This window comes from Aulostomus chinensis, chromosome 18 (genome assembly GCF_037954235.1).
Source record: "Aulostomus chinensis isolate RoL2024-O1b breed Wild chromosome 18, RoL_Achi_v1.0, whole genome shotgun sequence".
Classification (NCBI taxonomy): Eukaryota; Metazoa; Chordata; class Actinopteri; order Syngnathiformes; family Aulostomidae; genus Aulostomus; species Aulostomus chinensis.
Window position 1 is genome coordinate 17,333,732 of NC_141337.1, and position 18,600 is coordinate 17,352,331.

The following is an 18,600-nucleotide window of genomic DNA, read 5'->3' on the forward strand; positions in this document are numbered from 1 at the left end:
TGAAATGTAGGCAAACTGGGCTGTGGTTTGACAAGTCCTTTATGCCACATTTACCAGACCTTACAAAACTGATATCTTTACATAAAAAAAGATCAATCCTTGAGTAGGTTTTATGTGTTGGGGGAATACAAAGTGTAGTGTCTAGTTGTGGGGCTGAACTCCCTCCATATGTCACAAATTTCCATCTCTCTTATCATCTTTTCCAACACATCCCACTTTTTTCTCAGTCTCAGATCAAAGTCACCACCACAAACCACCATTCCCTTGGCGTTTGTGATCATGAGATCAAAGATTTGTCTGTAGAACCCCCACGTTGCACCTGGAGGTGCATATACATTTAGGAGAGAGGCTTCTGATCCTTCGAATGTTCCTACAAGCATATTATACCTTCTTTCTTTGCCCTTAATTTCTGATATCTGTTCAAAAATTACTCTTTTCAAGATCATCTCACCCCCCCCCCCCCTTTGTGTCCTGTTTTATAGGATGAGGAGTAAACCTGGTTAAAGCCCTGCCTTTTAAGTTTAGCATGCTCAAACTACGTACGCCACAATGGGGGTCCTCAGCATGTATTCACTCCCTGAAACGAGACGTTACTAGAGCGCATGACTATCTTGCTGAGACCCTGGATAAAAGCCATGAGAGAAAGAGTGGAGCTGAATGAATCTGATAGCTCCTCACGACACCTCCGATTGTTTTTTATTAAAGAGAGCGAAATCATCTGAACCTGACCCTGATGGTCGGAGGCGAGCAAACCACAGACGTTGGCAGTGAATGGACCAAGATCCTGGTGTGGCCAGCTGTGGCGTCTTTGGGACCATCAACACTCTCCTTCTTCTAGATACAGATAGGATCACACGCAAGGCTACCAGGAAGTAGTAGTAGTAGTAGAATAACAAATTTTAAGAAACACACACACACACACACACACACACTCAAAACGCTAAAAGAACATGAACACACACAAAAAAAAACCTGATTAGAACAGCCTAGTTGAATGAAAACTTCATACATTTCGCCCACGTCTCAAGTTGGACTTCCTGTTTTGAGGTCTTGTTTGTGACCCTGAGGGAGCCGAGATGTTTTGCTGGTTCGTAGGGAAAGCCTCCATGCGTTGCCAGCAGTGGAGGGCCATTTTTCACAGGGATCCTTGTTTTAGCTGAGTCAGATCTTCCCCGATCACACAAATTATGTTATTCATGTCCTTCACCTCGCCCTAACGCCTTCCATGGCAGGGATTTATTAATTGTTTGTTCCACAGCCAAGACTACCATGCCTCCTTAGCGTGGAGAATCCGCGCCGAGACATAAGTTCGCCCGTCAATCCATCTATTATTCTCCCGCAACACCTTCTTTGTTATCATAGATGTGGAGTTGCTCTCTGACCCTTCCTCTATGCCACGAATTCTTATATTCTCCCATCTTGCTCTTCACTCTTGATCCGTTAGCTTATCTTCCAACCTAGCCTGTAGCTTTAGCGGTTCCCTCATAGCCTCCCCCATCCCCTACACTCTTTCCTCTGTCTCTGATAGTCACATTTTGACTTAATCAACTCTGCTGTTAGTTGCCTTAATGTCCTGTCATATCTATCGGAGAGTGTCTGCGTTTTCACACCGAAACGCTCAGCTCTTTCAATATCGTATGTGGGCTAGCTATGTCCACATCAACCTGTAGCCCCTGTGTCAGGATGGCTAGCTGCTTTGTCATCACCTGACTTGTGCGCAGCTGTATGAGCCCTTTCTTTCGTCTGTGAAACCTTTTTTAGTTTTGGTTTGGGCGTATTATAAACACCTCTAACTTCTTCTGTTAAGATGAAAAAAATCTTTCAACAAAATGTCATTTTTCTTGATGAACGAGGCGCTCTGGCAATGTGCTTCCTGCCTCATGGCAGTTAAACTGGAAGTCCCAAAAACTGCCATTTTTAAATTATATCATTAGAACCTTGTTTAAAATTTGAGTGGGTTCTCTCTTTGTCCTTGCTATATCCCTCTACCAGGTTTGGAGAAAATATGCTTTAGTTTTGGCACAATCCTGCTGAAGGATAGACACAAAGACAAAAGCCTCTGGAAACATGAGCTCCTCAGGCAGAGCCAATATCAGGCAGTGCAGCTCATTGAGGACCAGAAAGAACTCAGTGTTAGGCTTGGAACCAGAACTGGCGAGTCAAGTGAGGTAGAACCCCAGAGGCAGACGGACACAGAAGGAATTCCAAATTTAATGCTTTTATTTAAGGATTAAATAAAATTGCCAATCTATAATAAAACTTAAACTAATGGGGCCTAAGTGGGGGGAATGTGTGGCTGTCCGGAGGAGACAGAGCGTAAATGGAGTGTGTCGTACGACCTCAAGTGTGTTGTGGCTGCTGGTGTCTCGCGTGTGGAATCTCGTGTGGTGCCGCTATGTAAATGTAGATGGTGGCAGTGTTGTATATGTGTGGGCGATAACCGAGTCCGTGATCAAGAGTGGGGGGACTTGGAGGAGCAGTCCAGGTCCAGGGGTATGGGAGCGTTGTGTGAATCCAGGGGATTTTCTGGATGAGGAATTTCACAACGACCACTACTTTCAAGCACCGGGCCGCCATCTGAGGCACTTCTTGTGCGGTCGGCATCTCAGACGTTGATGAGTTGCGCGTCCCTGATGTTGATGGGATGTTGCTGCCACACTTGATTGAGAGGCAGATGATGATTGAGATTGGGAGGGGGTTAAAGCTGGAGTCACAACACACGGTTCTGTTTTTCTCTTGTTTATGTGTGCTAGGTGGTGACGACAGAAGTGCGGCGTAGGCTATGAGAGTAGATTTGCAACAGTCGGAAGTTTGCTAATAAAAGGCACATGGTTTGGTGTTCATACCACAGAATAACTTTATAGTTCACGATATATTGCTGCAACCCCAATGAGAGATGCCACAAACAAAGAAAGGCCATTTATAGTGTGGGAATGCACATGAACCTACTGGCAAGGGATCAACTATGGTGACAGTCACTGTGAGGGACACTGCTTGGACTAATATGACCTTTTCAAGGCTGCTCAGGCAGTGAAACTCTCACGGTCTCAGGTTTTACACAGCTGAACATCAGTGACACTGACACTAAGATGGACCTTGATATTTCTGATATAATGTTTTGATGACTTCGCTGAACTGAGGGCTAACAAGCACCGCATGGCTAATGAAAGCAGACAAAGACATCCATGAGTGAAACTTATTTTGCCGTTAATGATTTCTTACTTCACCGCTCGCACTCCATTCATTATTTGTCACAGTGTTTTAACTTTCATCATCAGTGCCAGAAGTAGACTACGCTTTATATCAATTATCTTGATCACTTTCACAAGTTATCATACAGAAATTACTTAGAATTTCTCAACTGATCCGACAACAAGTTTTTAATCTCTTGTTTTTTTTTTTCCAGTCTGATCGGCAGCATCTGAGCAGCTCCGCTGGAGCAGGGTCACGTCATCTCAGTGGCATTAATGAGGACACTGCCAGTGCTGCTTCTTCACTTTCCCAACCCAGATTTATGCTGCTCGTCGTAGGGATTGAGCCAACCTCTGGTCAGGTGTGAGGATGAGGACGTGTAGAGAGGACATCAAGGTGATGCCACCTGTATTGTCTTCCCTGGTTACACAGTCGATGGAGTTTCACAGGAACACTGGATGTGAACTTCAATCTGTCTACCCCTCGTCCCCTTCCCTCACACAAACTACAGCCCTTCTTTTTTCCTTTGACCTGCTGGGTCCCTTCTTGGCCTCTTCCTGGTAGGGGTGGTTTCTACCTGGTCCTCGTCGTCCCTTTTTCTCTTATTCCGGCCAAAAGCAGGAGGGTCAGGCCGAATCGAGCTTCTCCTTGTTGCAGCTTCCATCGGCCCAGCAACCTGGTGTTCCACCATGGCAGTCACACACCTCTGTGTCTTGACCTCAGGACCTGCCTGATCCCTTCTAGTCCTCTTCCTGACCCTGGCCATTTCTACCTGGTCCTCGTCATCCCTCTTCCTCTTATAATGGCCTGAAGCACCCTGGTGTTCCGCCCCAGCATTGGCACACACCTGGGTCTTGGCCTCAGGAGCTGCAGGGTCCCTTCTAGTCCTCTTCCTGACCCTGGCCATTTCTACCTGGTCCTCGTCATCCCTCTTCCTCTTATAATGGCCTGAAGCACCCTGGTGTTCTGGCCCAGCATTGGCACACATCTGGGTCTTGGCCTCAGGAGCTGCAGGGTCCCTTCTCTGCCTCTTTATGATCTCAGCAGTTTCTTCTTGGTCCTTGTCATCCCTCTTCCTTTTATTCTTTCTGGAAGCAGGTGAGTCAGGCTGAATCTGGTTGCACTGTTTTCCAGCCTTCATTGGCCCAGCAACCTGGTTTTTCACACAGGCAGTCACACACTTCTGGGTCTTCACCTCAGAACCTGCTGGGTCCCTTCTCGGCATCTTCCTTATCCTGGTGGTTTCTGCCTGGTCCTCATCATCTCTCTTCCTCTTATTGTGGCCTGAAGCGGGTCTGTCAGGCTGAACCTGGCTGCTCTGGCTCACAGCTTTTATTGGTCCAGCATCCTGGTGTTCCACCCCAGTAGTGGGACGCATCTGGGTCTTGGCCTCAGGACTTGCAGGGTCCCTTCTCTGCTTCTTTCTGTCACGGTTTGTTTCCTTCCGTCTTCTATCAGCCCTTCTCTTTTTCCACCGGCCTGACTGCTGGATGCTGTGGTGGGGAGGCTGGGCTGGATGTTCCTCCACATGTGGATATGCATGACTGGGCCTGTAAAATGGCATTAAGAAGATTCTTTACTTTGAAATAAAAAAGCATCTGTAATAATGGTGTGGTGATGAAGGAGAGCCTACCCATCCAGATGACTAGAAGTCTTGATCTTTTTTGAAGGCTGATGAGATGTCTGAGGTGAATTTTTCTCATCATAATCATCATCGCCGTCGTCAGCATTTCTCTTCCTCTTCACCCCGGAAGGTCGATGACACCTCTGCTTTTCAAGCTTGGGTATCCAGGGTTCAGTCAAAGTTGAGATGGACGACAGTGCACTGTAAGATAGGGAAACAGTCCATCAATTGGGTGAATACAAATGTATAATATATCAAAAATAGCCAGTAGAATCATGGTGTGAACTTACTAGTTGCTGTCAGAGTTAAAGGCCTTCAGGTGGTCCAGGGTAATAAAAGAATGAGCCAGCACCTCGTGAGGCGTTATTCTTTGTGAGGGGTCAAGAATCAGCATCTTTTTTAGCAGGTCCACAAACATCTGGCGGTCAGCCTTGTTGGCAGCCTCGTCTTCAGGAGCCTGCCACTCAGTAACCTGGAACTGGAACCAACAACAACAATCAAGGTCAGATGTATCTTCAACTACCCCCCCCCCCCCCCCCCCTAATTTGAACTACGGTCCCCACTTACAAACTCAAGCTGATCAAGAGTGCTGGCCCCGTGGGTCCTGGTATCATATGAGTGGATCCCTGTCTCCGAGAGGAACTGCTCCGGTGTCTGAAGAGAGAAAAAAACACTGATGAATGGACTTTTTTTGAATTCATACTCAGTTTTAAAAACAAAGCTCAGACATGTTGCGCAGCTCTGTCACTTGTGTCAGCATGAGTGAGGAGGTACGAACCTTCAGTCTCCACAGACCCTCTGAGTCTTTCTTGAAAAACTGTTTGGTCTTTAATCCTGACGACAGCATGTGCTGTGGTATGGGTCCCTGGGTGTCCGTGATGTACCTGAGCTGAGGATACAACGCAGTGTCAGCTCACAAAGGCAGTTCATAATCAAGCAACCAATCATTTCCATATTCATCGCCATCGCTTACAAAACACGTCCGTGAAGTTTCTGTGACTGGAACTTACCATGTCGTATTCATCCATCCCAGGGTAGAGCAGGTCACCGAGGAACATGCAAGCAGCCATGAGGCCCACAGACCACATGTCTATGGCTTCTGAATACGGAAGCCCCAAGATTATCTCTGGAGAACTGAGAGGGAATGAACACACAAGAGTGAATGCCACTTTCACTATTATATCATTGATTATATGATAAGTTATGATAAACCTTTAAAATGACTCTTATTCCTGTTATAATTATCATTATTATATTTCAGCTCCTCGCTAAGTCATATTTATACATGTGTATGAATGGATGAAGGGACAGTATGAACTATACCAGCAACCAATACACCACTAAGAGATCAAGTAAAGGTCCAGGTCCTCACCGGAACATGATGGTCTGAAGCTTTCGACCCCGCTGGGCCTGGGAGGCTTCCATGGCGAGGCCAAAGTCAATGATTTTGATCCGCCAAGGCTCCTGCTTATGGTTGACCAGCATCACGTTGTTGAGCTTGAGATCAGCGTGTAGGATCCCTGCTTCCTTCAGTTGGCAGAGTCCACTAGCGAGCTGAAAGGTTATTAAAGGAGAAAAGGGCGATGTGATGACACGTTCTTCTTTGGATGAATGCATAAATGAACGTTGTGGGACATACCTGCTCAATGATAGGCCTGATCTCCGTCAGATGCAATGATGAGCCTTGTCTCTCAAGCATGATGTCCAGCAGAGATTGGTCTAAAGTTTCAAACTCCAGACAAAAATGTTGTCGGTCAATGAAAGCTTGCTCCCAGTGTACAAAGAAGCTTGAATTGAGCGTTTTGATCCTCTGAAGCATGAGCACCTGGAGATAAATGAAAATAAGGTTGTATTCCTTTGAGAGTTGTCGCAGTTTGTGTATTTTAGGGTTCTACACCTAAAGGAATGAGCTCAAGTTCAAGGAAGTATCGTCACAGGGAGATGCAGTACCTCACGTATGCCATCGCTCTTCTCCAGTGTTTTAAGCGCCACAGTTCTTTCACCACCGTTCACGTCAGTCCTCCTGCATTTCATGACTTTGCCAAAGCCTCCTTCGCCCAGGATGGACAAGACCTCGTAGGTGGCGTTAGAGGAGAAGACGATTCCTCCGGGGATCAACGGTTCATTGATTCTGAATGACATATTTGTAGGTGTGATGAATTCAACTATGAGAGAGAAGAGTAGACACAACATTGATTCACGATGTAACACTATCACTACATCTGTATCGACATGAGAAACATCTATACTTTGGGACAAGATACGGAGCGCAGAATAGGAATATTTGTCCCAGCCTTTTTTTTTTAAATGGAGCACAACGAAGCCTGTGCACACTGCGTACTCATACCCTTTATACCTTGAGAGAGTAACACCTTCTATTGGCTTGGTAACTATTATCAAAGAATATCACTGCTTTTTTCGCTCACCTATACACCACACTTGTCTTTATTGAGACACAAGTGCGAATACGCTGAAGGCCTACACTGATTCACAAGCGTTTGGTTGTCAAGGTGTTGCCAGAAGAAGGCTTGAAGTTTACGGATGAAGCAGAATGGGCTCATATTAGCGATGTCAGAACAGCTGAACTCAGCCAAGATAAGTGTGTGCATTGAAGTCCACCGTCTCTGATGTCAGCAGAGCCTGGAGAGAAGTTGTGACATCACTGACCAGTCTGGTCCAACACAGATCTCACAATTCTGAGGCTGAGCCGACTCTTTTCGCTCTCTGAGGAGGATTCGGTCATTTATTCATTATTCAATCCGTATTTTGTGTGTACGTGTGAGTGTGTGTGTGTGTGTGTGTGTGGGGGGGGGTGTATCCCACAAGGCCTTCAGTATCGTGCTGACTCATCATGAAACATCATTTCATTGTGAATCTCATTTCAACAGGCAGCGCTGTGTGTAGCAACATGTCTGAAAAGAAGTGGAGACGCGGTGTTGCTATTAAAGGTCCTTCTTGTGAGATCATGAATGTCCGCGGTTTGCAGACACATTTTTATTTTTTCATCCATCACCCTGAAGACTGAAGCTTCACAATAATCGAAACTCATTTTGGACTACATTTTGTCACAACAAAGACAAATCTATTTGTGACTGAAAATGGCAGAAAAACTTTGAGACATCAGTGACTTTTAGATTTTTGGATTAGAAACTTCTCAAAAGCTGGTGGTGGTGCAGTGGTCAGCACTGTCGCCTCACAGCAAGAAGGTTCCAGGTTTGAGTCCCAGCTCCAGCACAGGATCTTTCTGTGTGAGTCTCCATGTTCTCCCTGTTCCTGTGTGGGTTCTCTCTGGTACTCCTGCTTCCTCCCACAGTCCAAAGACATCAAGAGGGGACGAGGCTGATTGACACTCTAAATTGACTGTAGGTGTGACTGTGAGTGTGAATGGTTGTCTGTCTCTATGTGTTGGTCCTGTGATGGTCTGGTGACCTGTCCAGGGTGAACCCCACCTCTCGCCCGTAGCCGCTGGGATAGGCTCCAGGCTAACCCTTGACATTCAAGATATAAAAGGGTAAATAGAAAACACTTTTCAATCACTTCTCAACCTCCAGCTTAACGTCAACCTTTCAGTCTCGTGGATTTCTCTGATAATGTCGAGCCACGCAGTCACTGAGGGGTGTGGGGCAGCAATCAGCTGCGAGTGATCGCCTTCTTGCTGCCACCAGGGCCGCCTTGACCTCGTGGTTGAGAGGTTTTGGAGGCCCTGTCCCATCAGTGCTGTCTTACTTGTGTCCCCCTCTCTGATGCCCGTGGTGTCCCTCCCTCTCCTCCTCCTCCTCCGCTGTGGCTGTTACCTCCACCTGCTAGGGCCCCGCCTCTGCTTCATGTGCTGCCTCCAGGGGGGTTAGATAGTGAGCGCCCTGCTGGGGGCCTACTATCATCCGGTGATTTCAAGAATCCTGTGAGCTTTGGGATGCTCTTGACTAAGTCTTTTCCCTGATTTTGCTTTTCTGCAGCTAATTGTCTTTTGTGGGCAACGCTCTCAAATTTTTTTTTTCCTCCATCATTTTGCAACTCACTCATGCAAAGGGTGAAAGCTTGACACATAAAGGGGCGGGACTGGGCTTAGCAAAGGGTTCATATGTTAAGTGATTGACAGGATGTTGTGTATGTGGCCTATGAACACAACTACATCATTAATAAAGACACAGGAGAGATGGACTGAGTTCAAATCCAAAATCCAGAACGTAACAGAACTAATAGCGCATGTAATGTGTTACTACAACATAAAGTAGTCCCTATTTATAATATAGGCTATACGGTACACAGGAAAACTGACAAGTTACAAAACAATGTGACTTTTTGAGCTCATCGTGTCCCATCGTGTCTCTTGCTTCAGCCCAGGGAAGCTCATGTGGCCTCGGCTGTCAAACTCCATATTTTCAAAAGGCATCATCACTTCCCATCACTTCCTCTGGCAAATCACCCAAATGCAAGAGTTTCCATGACGTAGCAATGTGCAGAATCAGAATTTGTTGCATTAATTTGCCAATAGTTTCCCAGAACACCTGCATCTTTGTGCTTGCCTAGAAGACGTGGTAATGACTTGCCTCTACAGCTCCACGTCCCCTCTGACACGAGGGTGCTGATGACGACTGGTATCTTTGCAACAGAGGAGTAATAAAAAACGAATCAGGTTCTTCCAACTGAACTCGGGCGAATGCACTGAACAAATAGTCGAGAAGACAGTCCTACACATTGTCCCGTTGTCGGGGTGTGATGGTATCCTGCAATTCCGTTTCCCAGTTCTCTTTCATACAATCTGTTGATTTTCTCCGACCCTCAGCAACTCCCCTGTATAGTTTTGAGAGGAGGGATTTAGAGCTGTCAACATATGCCTTCCTGACCAGCTGTATAATCCCACTGGAATCAACATTTGACTGCCTGTCGGCAACTTCTTTCATTAAGTAATGGCGCAGTTGTAGGTTTCTGAAAAAGTCCTGCTTATCAAGATTATGCCGTTCCTGCATTGTCTGAGAGTCTAGGTTCACCAGGTTCACCAGGTTTGGCATTTTTCAAAAAACACAGTCAGATATGGGGGTGAGCTCCATCACCAGAGTCCATACATATCCTAGAATCTAGGATATGTATGGACTCTGGTTCATCAAGGACCTTGATGAACCATTGTGTAATCCTCCTTGAAAACCTCCATCCATCCATCCATCGTCTTCCGCTTATTCCTATTAAGGGTCGCGGGGGGGGGGGGGGGCTGGAGTCTATCCCAGCGTCAACGGGCAAGAGGTGGGGTTCACCCTGGATGAGTCACCAGTCCATCACAGGACCAACACATAGAGACAGACAACCATTCACACTCACAGTCACACCTACAGTCAATTTAGAGTATCAATCAGCCTCGTCCCCTCTTGATTTCTTTGGACTGTGGAGGAAGCTGGAGTACCAGAGAGAACCCAGCAGGAACAGGGAGAACATGGAGACTCCACACAGAACGATCCTGTGCTGGAGCTGGAACTCAAACCTGGAACCTTCTTGCTGTGAGGGGACAGTGCTGACCACTGCACCACCGTGCAGCCCCCTTGAAAACCTCATTGCATTTAAATATGTTTTGTTTTGGATATTTTGCTCGGCACTCGTTCATCAAGCTGATGAAACATGCATAAAATGTGTTATGATATGAAAAGCCCACGATGACTTCCAACAATCAAAGGATCTTTATTGTCACCATGCAAAGCCCAAAACAGCTTGCGCCTCATTAAAGGCAGAAAATAGGTTTCATGTTTATTTTACACGAGTTCCAAACCTATTTTCTGCCTTTAATATAAAAAATCCTGGATAAAAACTGACATGAGCAGATGTGGATCACGTGGAAGTACAATCAGTGCTTCAGTCAGGGTTAGGGTTAGGGTTAGGGTTAGGGTTATGCTAACCCTAACCCTAACCCTTGGAGGGAAGGTGATGTTGGTCGAAGTGTACGAGGAGCACTCGAGTGAATCCACAGCAGAAAAGCAGAATCTACTTGAAAACATGCTCGACGAGGTCCGAGTGAGGTGTGAAGCAGAGTGGAGTGTTGCTCTGCTTCACATGGGCTCGAGTGTGCGCTGGTTTCCAAAGGTCTGTCAATCAAAGTTCTGTGTACGTCTTCACACTCAATCTCTGCAGTGTTGACTGGAGGTTGTGTCTGGAATGGCCGCATGACTCCAGCACCTTGTTGCTTCTGTGGACAACACAAACGGATCCTCAGTTTAAATTATTATTATTACTTTTTTTGGGGGGGGGGGGGGGTTTGATGCTTCCTAAATTAGAATCTGCTGAGTGAACAAGTCTCAGGGAGGTTCGACATCGTGTGTGGTGACCTCCTGGATGAGCCCCCCCCCCCATCGCCTGTGAGACGGTCGCTGAATTTTCAGCTCAGTTTGCAATGAGGTAAAATGATGTGTTCAGGTTTCCAGAAGAATCTCATGTGTCAGTGTTCATAGCACTCACAACCACAACACTTGAAATTCAATGTTAAGTTCCAAAAAGACAACAAACTCATCCCAACACCAAAATGAGAGAGTGAGACCAGAGAGTAGAGATGCTGCAGGTGATAAAACAATCATGGTGACATCTAGAGTTGTGTACCTGGATGCTGTCTGCTGATTGGTTCATGCTTTCTTTGAGGAAGTAGTCCTGTCGAACCACGTGTTCCAAGACCTGGAGGTGGCTGGGAACCACCAACACGGGTTTCACCTCCTCACTCTGATCAGCCCAGACATCAGGCCAGGAGTGGTTGGTGTATAAAAAAGGAAGACAATAATAGAGTATAATTATGCACTGTGTGTACTTGGTACATGTACTTAGACATATTGTGTGTATGTATATTGATATATACATTTTGTACTAACATTTATGGGCTCAGTGTATTTCTGTTTGTGAAAACAAATGAATTAGTCACCAAACTACATTACCCAGGACTCCTTGTTCAAGCCAGGCACTTCCTGTGACAGCTCTGATTGGTCGACGTTGTTAAGCTCAGTTCAGCTTCCAGGGAGCTGCTGATGCTACCAGTCACAGACAACTTTTAGAGGATGAGAAGTTTTACTTTTAAAGTAGCCAAGATCCTGAACCTGATCTTTTGAACCAGAGAACACAGAAGAGGAAGTCCAGGTTTTAGGAGAGGAAGTGCAGGTTTTGGAAGGAGAGCAGGCAAGAAAGAGGTCGGCTATAACCTCTCTTCCACTACTATTCTTTGTGCTAAGGTAACTAGCGGTCAGCAGGCTCAGGGTCAGGTACAGACTGTGTGAACGCAGAAAAACGTGGTGTGCCTTTTTGTATTCACATGTATCTCGGGAACAATGACAGTGAGAATGTGCGGCCCTCCACAGGGAGTGTACACACGCTTTGGTCCATTGGTGACACACGACCAACAAATGCGAAAACAATTCCTCCTCAGTAATTTACGCAGCAAAAACAACAGTGAAACACAAGTATCTTCAGCTACACGCGTGAATGTGTGCGCAGCAGGATGGAGGACAACGGTAACTTTGGGCTCATTAGAGGACATGAAAATATATATTTAGAAGCCATGATGAGACCCTTTCCCTTAGACATGAGCCAGTTTTAATATGTGAACAATCATAATAATAAATGAATGAATAAAAATCACAAATAAATGAATCAATAAAAAAGGGTTTAAAATTGGAGGAGGGACACTAAACAGTTACCTTGAATTAATGAGACTACTGTATGATCATTTACTGCGATCAATTTCTGAGTACTTCGTTTACTTCAGTGAACACACATTTATACCTCCCTCATGGGTTCTCATTTACCTGCACCTACATTTACCTTTTCCTCCACATTCACTCTTCACACCTTCATCCATCCCTCCACATGCAGTCAGTTCATTGAGTTTAGTAAATCAAAGGTGTGCCTGTGTACATGTACCCAGTCCCAGTCTACAGGGAGCAGTAAGCTTCCCCATCATGTGTAAATATATCATGTATTACATCAACCAAGTCTTCCAGCTTAGGCACCTCTGTCCTCAGACATTTTCTGGTACCCCCCCCCCCCCCCCCCTCCCAGCGATCAACATTGTCCTGAACATTTTGATGTTTCCACTTCTTTCAAGTTCAAAGTTTCATTTACCCAAACACAAGAGCTCAGTGTTTTATCCATGCAGTCAAGCTGATTGTCAGGGATCTGCATCGTGTGTGGAAATGGTCAGCTTTAATAACTCCTTCATCTTCGATCCCATTTATTCTGTGCTGATGTTACGCAACATCTGGTCCTGTTCTCTCCAGGATCAGGAGCAGGTTTCCCTCTACTGTTGCCTGTTCATCTCTTCCCATTCTTCCACTGATAGTAAGATGTTTGTCTCTTTCTCCCATTTCTCTTATAAATTCAAACTTTGGTTCATATACTGAAGAACATTTGAATATTATCTGACTGATCGCTCCAATTTCAAACTAATATTTCATCAATGAGCTCTGAGGACCGCACCAAATTTTGGGGGTACGGGTTTAGTTTCTCTCCTCACCAGAGCCTAAAAGGTAGATAATCTTCACTCCTGTGAGACCTGCTGAACACTAGTTAGCTTAGCACAATGAATGGTAGTGGATGCGAAGTACTAACTGCTGTGCTGTCTACAACCCCCCCCCCCCCAATAATATAATATAGGAATCCTTCATGTAAAAGCCAAGTCAATCAGCAAGACACTGCAGGGAATCGAACCCCGTCCCAGTAAACCAGGAGTACCGTTACCAGCGTCTTTTACTTTTTGATGCTACATGAAAGGAAGCAAAACCTGCATTCCACCAGCATGAGAGGGAGATTTATCCAAATGTTTCAGATCATAAATGAACTCAGCAACGCTTCAAGTGACCAGAGTTCAGGTAAGACCACTCTTACTGGAACCACCAGCAGTACTACTGGTCATACTGGTCCTGTGGTATACAGCTCAAGACTGCAGGTCTGATTATTGGAGCCAATTTAGCTTCCACTCCTAAATGCTGTTGGAATGCAGGAAAAAGAAACCTTGTACCCCCCCCCCATGTCCTCACCTACTACAGTCTAGCCACCTTACTCACCGACTCCCCCATCCCTCACCTAGACTCTTACTGCCCCCCCCATGTCCTCACCTACTACAGTCTAATCTAGCCACCTTACTCACCGACTCCCCCATCCCTCACCTAGACTCTTACTGCCCCCCCCCCATGTCCTCACCTACTACAGTCTAGCCACCTTACTCACCGACTCCCCCATCCCTCACCTAGACTCTTACTGCCCCCCCCATGTCCTCACCTACTACAGTCTAATCTAGCCACCTTACTCACCGACTCCCCCATCCCTCACCTAGACTCTTACTGTCCCCCCCCATGTCCTCACCTACTACAGTCTAATCTAGCCACCTTACTCACCGACTCCCCCATCCCTCACCTAGACTCTTACTGTCCCCCCCCCCCCGTTCCACTCCTCTACCACCTCACTTACGTGGGAGGACAGTTTTAAAACGTTTGACTCTCACAGCCTTCCTTCTGTTGGAGGCTTGGGTGCTTAACTGAAGGCGTTTCTCTTTACGAAACGCCCAATAAACCGTCACCCTCCAGTCCCTCTCCTCCCTGCTGTTAAAACCTCTGTCCGTAACCTTCAGCCTCTTCTCCCTGCGATGCTCCCAAATCATTTTCTGCCTCCATTCCCTCTCCTCCCTCTGTCTCATTCTCTCTTCTTCCTGCAGCCTCTCCTGTCTTACCGTTTCCTCTCGGCGGAGGATGGCCTGCCTCAGCCTCGCCTGTTTCATCAAGGCACTTTTGCCCACCTCACCCCTCTGTCGAACTAACTCCTCCCTCATCTTCCTCCCCCACACCCTCCCCTCAGCCATCTCCTGCTCTAACCTCTCCCTCTCCAAACAGGTATCCCTCCTCTTTCTGTACCTTTCCTTTATCCTCCTTTCTTCCTCCTCTGCCTTTCTTACCATTTCCTCTTCTTCCCTTTTCAGCCTCTCTGTCTCCACCATCTTTGCTCTGCTCCCTCTGGAGCTCTCCTGGATTCTCTGCCTCTCCTCCTCTTCCTCAGCCTCCTCCACTATCCTCCACCACTCCTTCCCCATCGTCTCTCTGCTTGCTTCCCAGCCAAATTCAAACACCCTAATTGACACCAGTCAAAATGACCATATAAATACATTAATTGACAAATAAATACACAATCATATGTAAATATCAACTTTCAAATCAGCAACAATAAAATCACAATCCTTCAACAAATCAGCTGAACTCTGTCTCTCCACACTGACCTTCTGTTACCTGCCTCCTTCTGCTGCTGTTTAGTCCTCTGCTTGTGAACTCTAGAAAAATGAGAATACTAGAATAATATAGACACAACATGAAAATGAAACAGGAGTTTATACTTCTGCTATTTCATTTATGTAAATGTCTCCATTTAATAATGTGATTTAGAGAAGTTCTTCTCAAACATGTTCAGTGTGTAAAGTTAGGTCTGAAAATGAAACAAGGCTCAATCCAACAGTTGACCTCCAACCCCCAAACCTCAACTTTCCCTGCACTCAGAAGAAACTAGAAACTATGAGGTTTCTGGTGAGGAGGAGAAACTTAAATCTGCATTCTTCCATCATTTATTAGCTCTTTAATACAGTGTTAAACCAGCAATAGATCCATCCAACGTGACATGAACTAAATATCCCGGAGCTTCTCTACCACAGTAAAGCGATACATGGACGACCTTGACCTTAGAGATGCCTGACCTCTCCAAACACATTAAAACAGTATAAACTTCCTCCTCAACCTTCCAGGAATCCTTCCAAGGATTGATTCCTTAACAACTCCATCGCCAAGTCTCCACCATTCGAACACAGACACACATCTTAAACTGTTGAATATAAATGTGGGTTTGGCAGGTTTGTCACTTATTGATCTGTGACATTCATAATTTATTTCTGAAAAAGTCCGAGTCCAAAGACTGAAATCAAACTAGCCAGTGAATCATATTAATGTCGGGAAATAAAGCATGGACGATGTAGCGTAAAAACATTTGCCTTTATCACCGAATAAAAACTCCAGTCTAAATGCTTCTAGCAGGGTTAATTTGCTCAGCGTATTAAATTACATATTCACACTGTTCAAAGCTTCAAACAGTATGAACAGAAATGTCCGAACATTTACGTAGAATTAGCATCCCGGCTAATTTTGAACAGCATTCCCGGCGCAGGAAGGCTAATTCAGCCTAGCCTAGCATGGTGGGACATTCGTCTGGTAAGAAGCAGGTGGGTCTGGTCTCACCGCTCAGAGGCTCCCCCAAGGTCGCTGAAGACACCGAAGCTCCAAAAAAAGTCTGGGAAACTCCTTCAATGAACTCCCTGAAAGTCTCAGTGGCGCTTCCAACAGTCCGTGACTTCCCTGGCGGCTCGAGGTGAACCAACCGTTAATGACCGCTGCCTTTATATAGGCTGCTTTACATACGTCACTCATCTCATGATGGGCGGGGCTATGAGGGAGCACCTGGTTGCTAGGTGCGTCATTGTTGTTTTTTAATTCTCCTCATCCCGTCCGGACTGATGGCTCATTCAATATTGATATACATGGTCAACATATATATTTATATAAATTGTTATGGCTATAGAACATTCCTTCAATAAATGAATAAATGTATCAATTACATCTAAATATATCGTGTCTTAGTGTTAGGAACCCAATGTAGTTTAATAAATAAATAAAAGGAGTCTGACTAAAAAGGATGATTTTATTGCTTGCCACATTTATTTAACTGTGGAGAACCAAAATGATTCATCATGCATGTCATGCGACAGTCGTTCTTTTATTGAAAAGGAGATTTTAAAGTCAATGAAGATTTCAACTGATTAAATATGTGTAAATTAACAGAAGGCCCACCTCAGTAGATTTGGTATTGGTACAAATAAGCAAAGTTTTAAATCTCTTATGATCAAACAGACATAAACTCCTTCAACAACGGATTCTTTTTTACTTCACAAGTGTTGAATCAATTAGGTTTAAAACAGATCGTAGTCTATAATTAAACATCTCGAACTACAGGGACAGACAACACGTGAGACATGAACAGAGTAAAAACAAAGTGCAGAGAGAAAACAACACTGGGAAGTGAAGACAAAGTTAAATTTACAAATGAACCAAATAAAAATATAAATCTGAATATGACACATCTAAAGGTGGTATTCTGTAGTTGTCCAAGTGCAAAGTGTTGCACATTGCAGTCAGGGTTTGCCAGGGTTTTCCAGTTGTGGTATACACACACCTTATTAACTTAAAAGAGCATTAAAGAATTCAAACACATGATTCGTTCCAATCGCTTTCTTGTTTGTACAGTCTTTAATTGTAGAACAATGCTGCTGGATGTCCATAAGAAAGAGATCAATATTTGGTTTGCAGTCTGTGCATTTTCTTTTGTGAATGTGAAATTTCCCAAGCAGCTGGATTAGTTGGACAAAAAAAAAAAAACTGTATCATTGTCCAGATTTCCTTCAAAATAAATAAAAATGTCCTTTTCTTGTCAAAGAATTGCTCGTCCTGTTATTGTGTACAATAAGCGCTGCTGCACCTCTGACGCCTGCGCTCTTCCCCTCCTTTCCCGCCTTCTCCACCAGGGGCCACAGCTTGCTCCTTGCGTCTTTATCTTCTTGGGTCAGGTCCTCCAGGATGTTGATCTTTCTCTCTTTGAGGACACCAGAGGTTCTGGCGTCCTTCCAGATCTTGTCTCTGTGGGACCGGGACAGGAACTCGACGACGATCCGGCGGCTGGAGCGATCTTCTCCGGAGCGGGGACCCAGGCGGTGCGCGATGTCCACGGAGAGGGGCAGCGGGTCACCGATGTCTGGGGAGATCTGGCTGAAGAGGTCAGCGATGATCTACTTGACGGTTTCTCCGGACCGCTCGGGGATCCCTGCGACCCGGAGATTCCACCTTCTCTTGTAGGCGTCCAGGTCGTTGCACCTCTCATGGAGCGCTGCGTTTTCTTTCTCCGGAGTGTCAACTCTGGTCTGGAAATCGTCAGTTTTCGTCGTCACATGCTTCACTTGTCTCCCCAAGAATTCAAGGGACTCTGTGACGCTTCTCAAAGTGTCTGTGTTGGATTGAACAGAGCTTTCTAGGGACCGTAGCCGTCTGAGGGATTCTTCTTGCATCCTCTCTCTCTCCGTGGCTGACAGCAAGCGAGAGGTGAGCCCAGGCTGCTCCTCCTCTCCACTGTTCGGTGTCTTTGTTTGTTTGGATGGTGGCACATGTGGAGACTCCGGAGAGGGCTCTGACTGTGCCCCCTCAGAGTTCAGAAGCTCGTCCATGACTTGCAGCGACTCTTCAGTTACTTCCGTGCATAAGAATGCATCTTGTCAAGAAGGAAGTTCTTCCTCATTTTCAAAACTGCGTTTTTTCGACCCTCAGACCACAGCAACACTCACCTCCTCACACTCGCTGTGTTACGAGTGCGACGCTGAGGAGAAGGAGGGAAGGATCGCTTCAACAATGACGTCTGAAAAGACCGGTCGTGATACCGTTGAAGAAGCCCCCGCCACTTTCAAATGGTTTGTTTGGCAGCATTTTGGTTTCCCAGTGGAAATTTCTGTCCCTGCTACCTCCGTTCCAAGTGAGCGCATCTTTTCAACAACAGGAGACGTAGTCAATGCGCAAAGGTCCCAACTGCTGGCAGAGAATGTGGACATGCTTATATTAAAAAATAATATATTGTACACATAATAATACATACATATTATAAATGAGAATAATATTAAAAACGAACATGGATGTGTAGTGCAGCAAGTTGTCAGTGCCATACATGTTCAGGCTCTTTGCACGATTTGCACC

General features: G+C 45.6%; 1 protein-coding gene and 1 long non-coding RNA gene across 3 annotated transcripts; both read right to left on the minus strand.

Moving 5' to 3' along the window:
• Positions 1–2,712: 2,712 nt before the first annotated feature.
• On the minus strand, positions 2,713–7,346 carry LOC147245470 (uncharacterized). Of its 2 annotated transcripts, XM_086184662.1 has the most exons (10): positions 7,243–7,343; positions 6,767–6,981; positions 6,456–6,641; positions 6,189–6,370; positions 5,827–5,950; positions 5,595–5,705; positions 5,384–5,470; positions 5,107–5,294; positions 4,826–5,017; positions 2,713–4,742 (listed from the first exon to the last, which is right to left on the minus strand). In XM_086184662.1, the coding sequence occupies exons 2-10, from the start codon at positions 6,956–6,958 to the stop codon at positions 3,698–3,700; spliced, it is 2,307 nt and encodes a 768-aa protein (XP_086040788.1). In that variant the 5' UTR covers positions 6,959–6,981; positions 7,243–7,343; the 3' UTR covers positions 2,713–3,697. The 2 variants fall into 2 exon arrangements, with proteins under 2 accessions (XP_086040788.1, XP_086040787.1); XM_086184661.1 differs by having other exon boundaries at positions 6,767–7,346.
• A 3,243-nt stretch (positions 7,347–10,589) lies between these two features.
• Positions 10,590–16,117, minus strand: LOC147245471 (uncharacterized). Its single transcript, XR_015110049.1, has 4 exons — positions 16,048–16,117; positions 11,722–11,885; positions 11,396–11,512; positions 10,590–10,988 (listed from the first exon to the last, which is right to left on the minus strand). It is a non-coding gene; the product is annotated as an uncharacterized LOC147245471 (long non-coding RNA).
• Between the last annotated feature and the right edge of the window lie 2,483 nt (positions 16,118–18,600).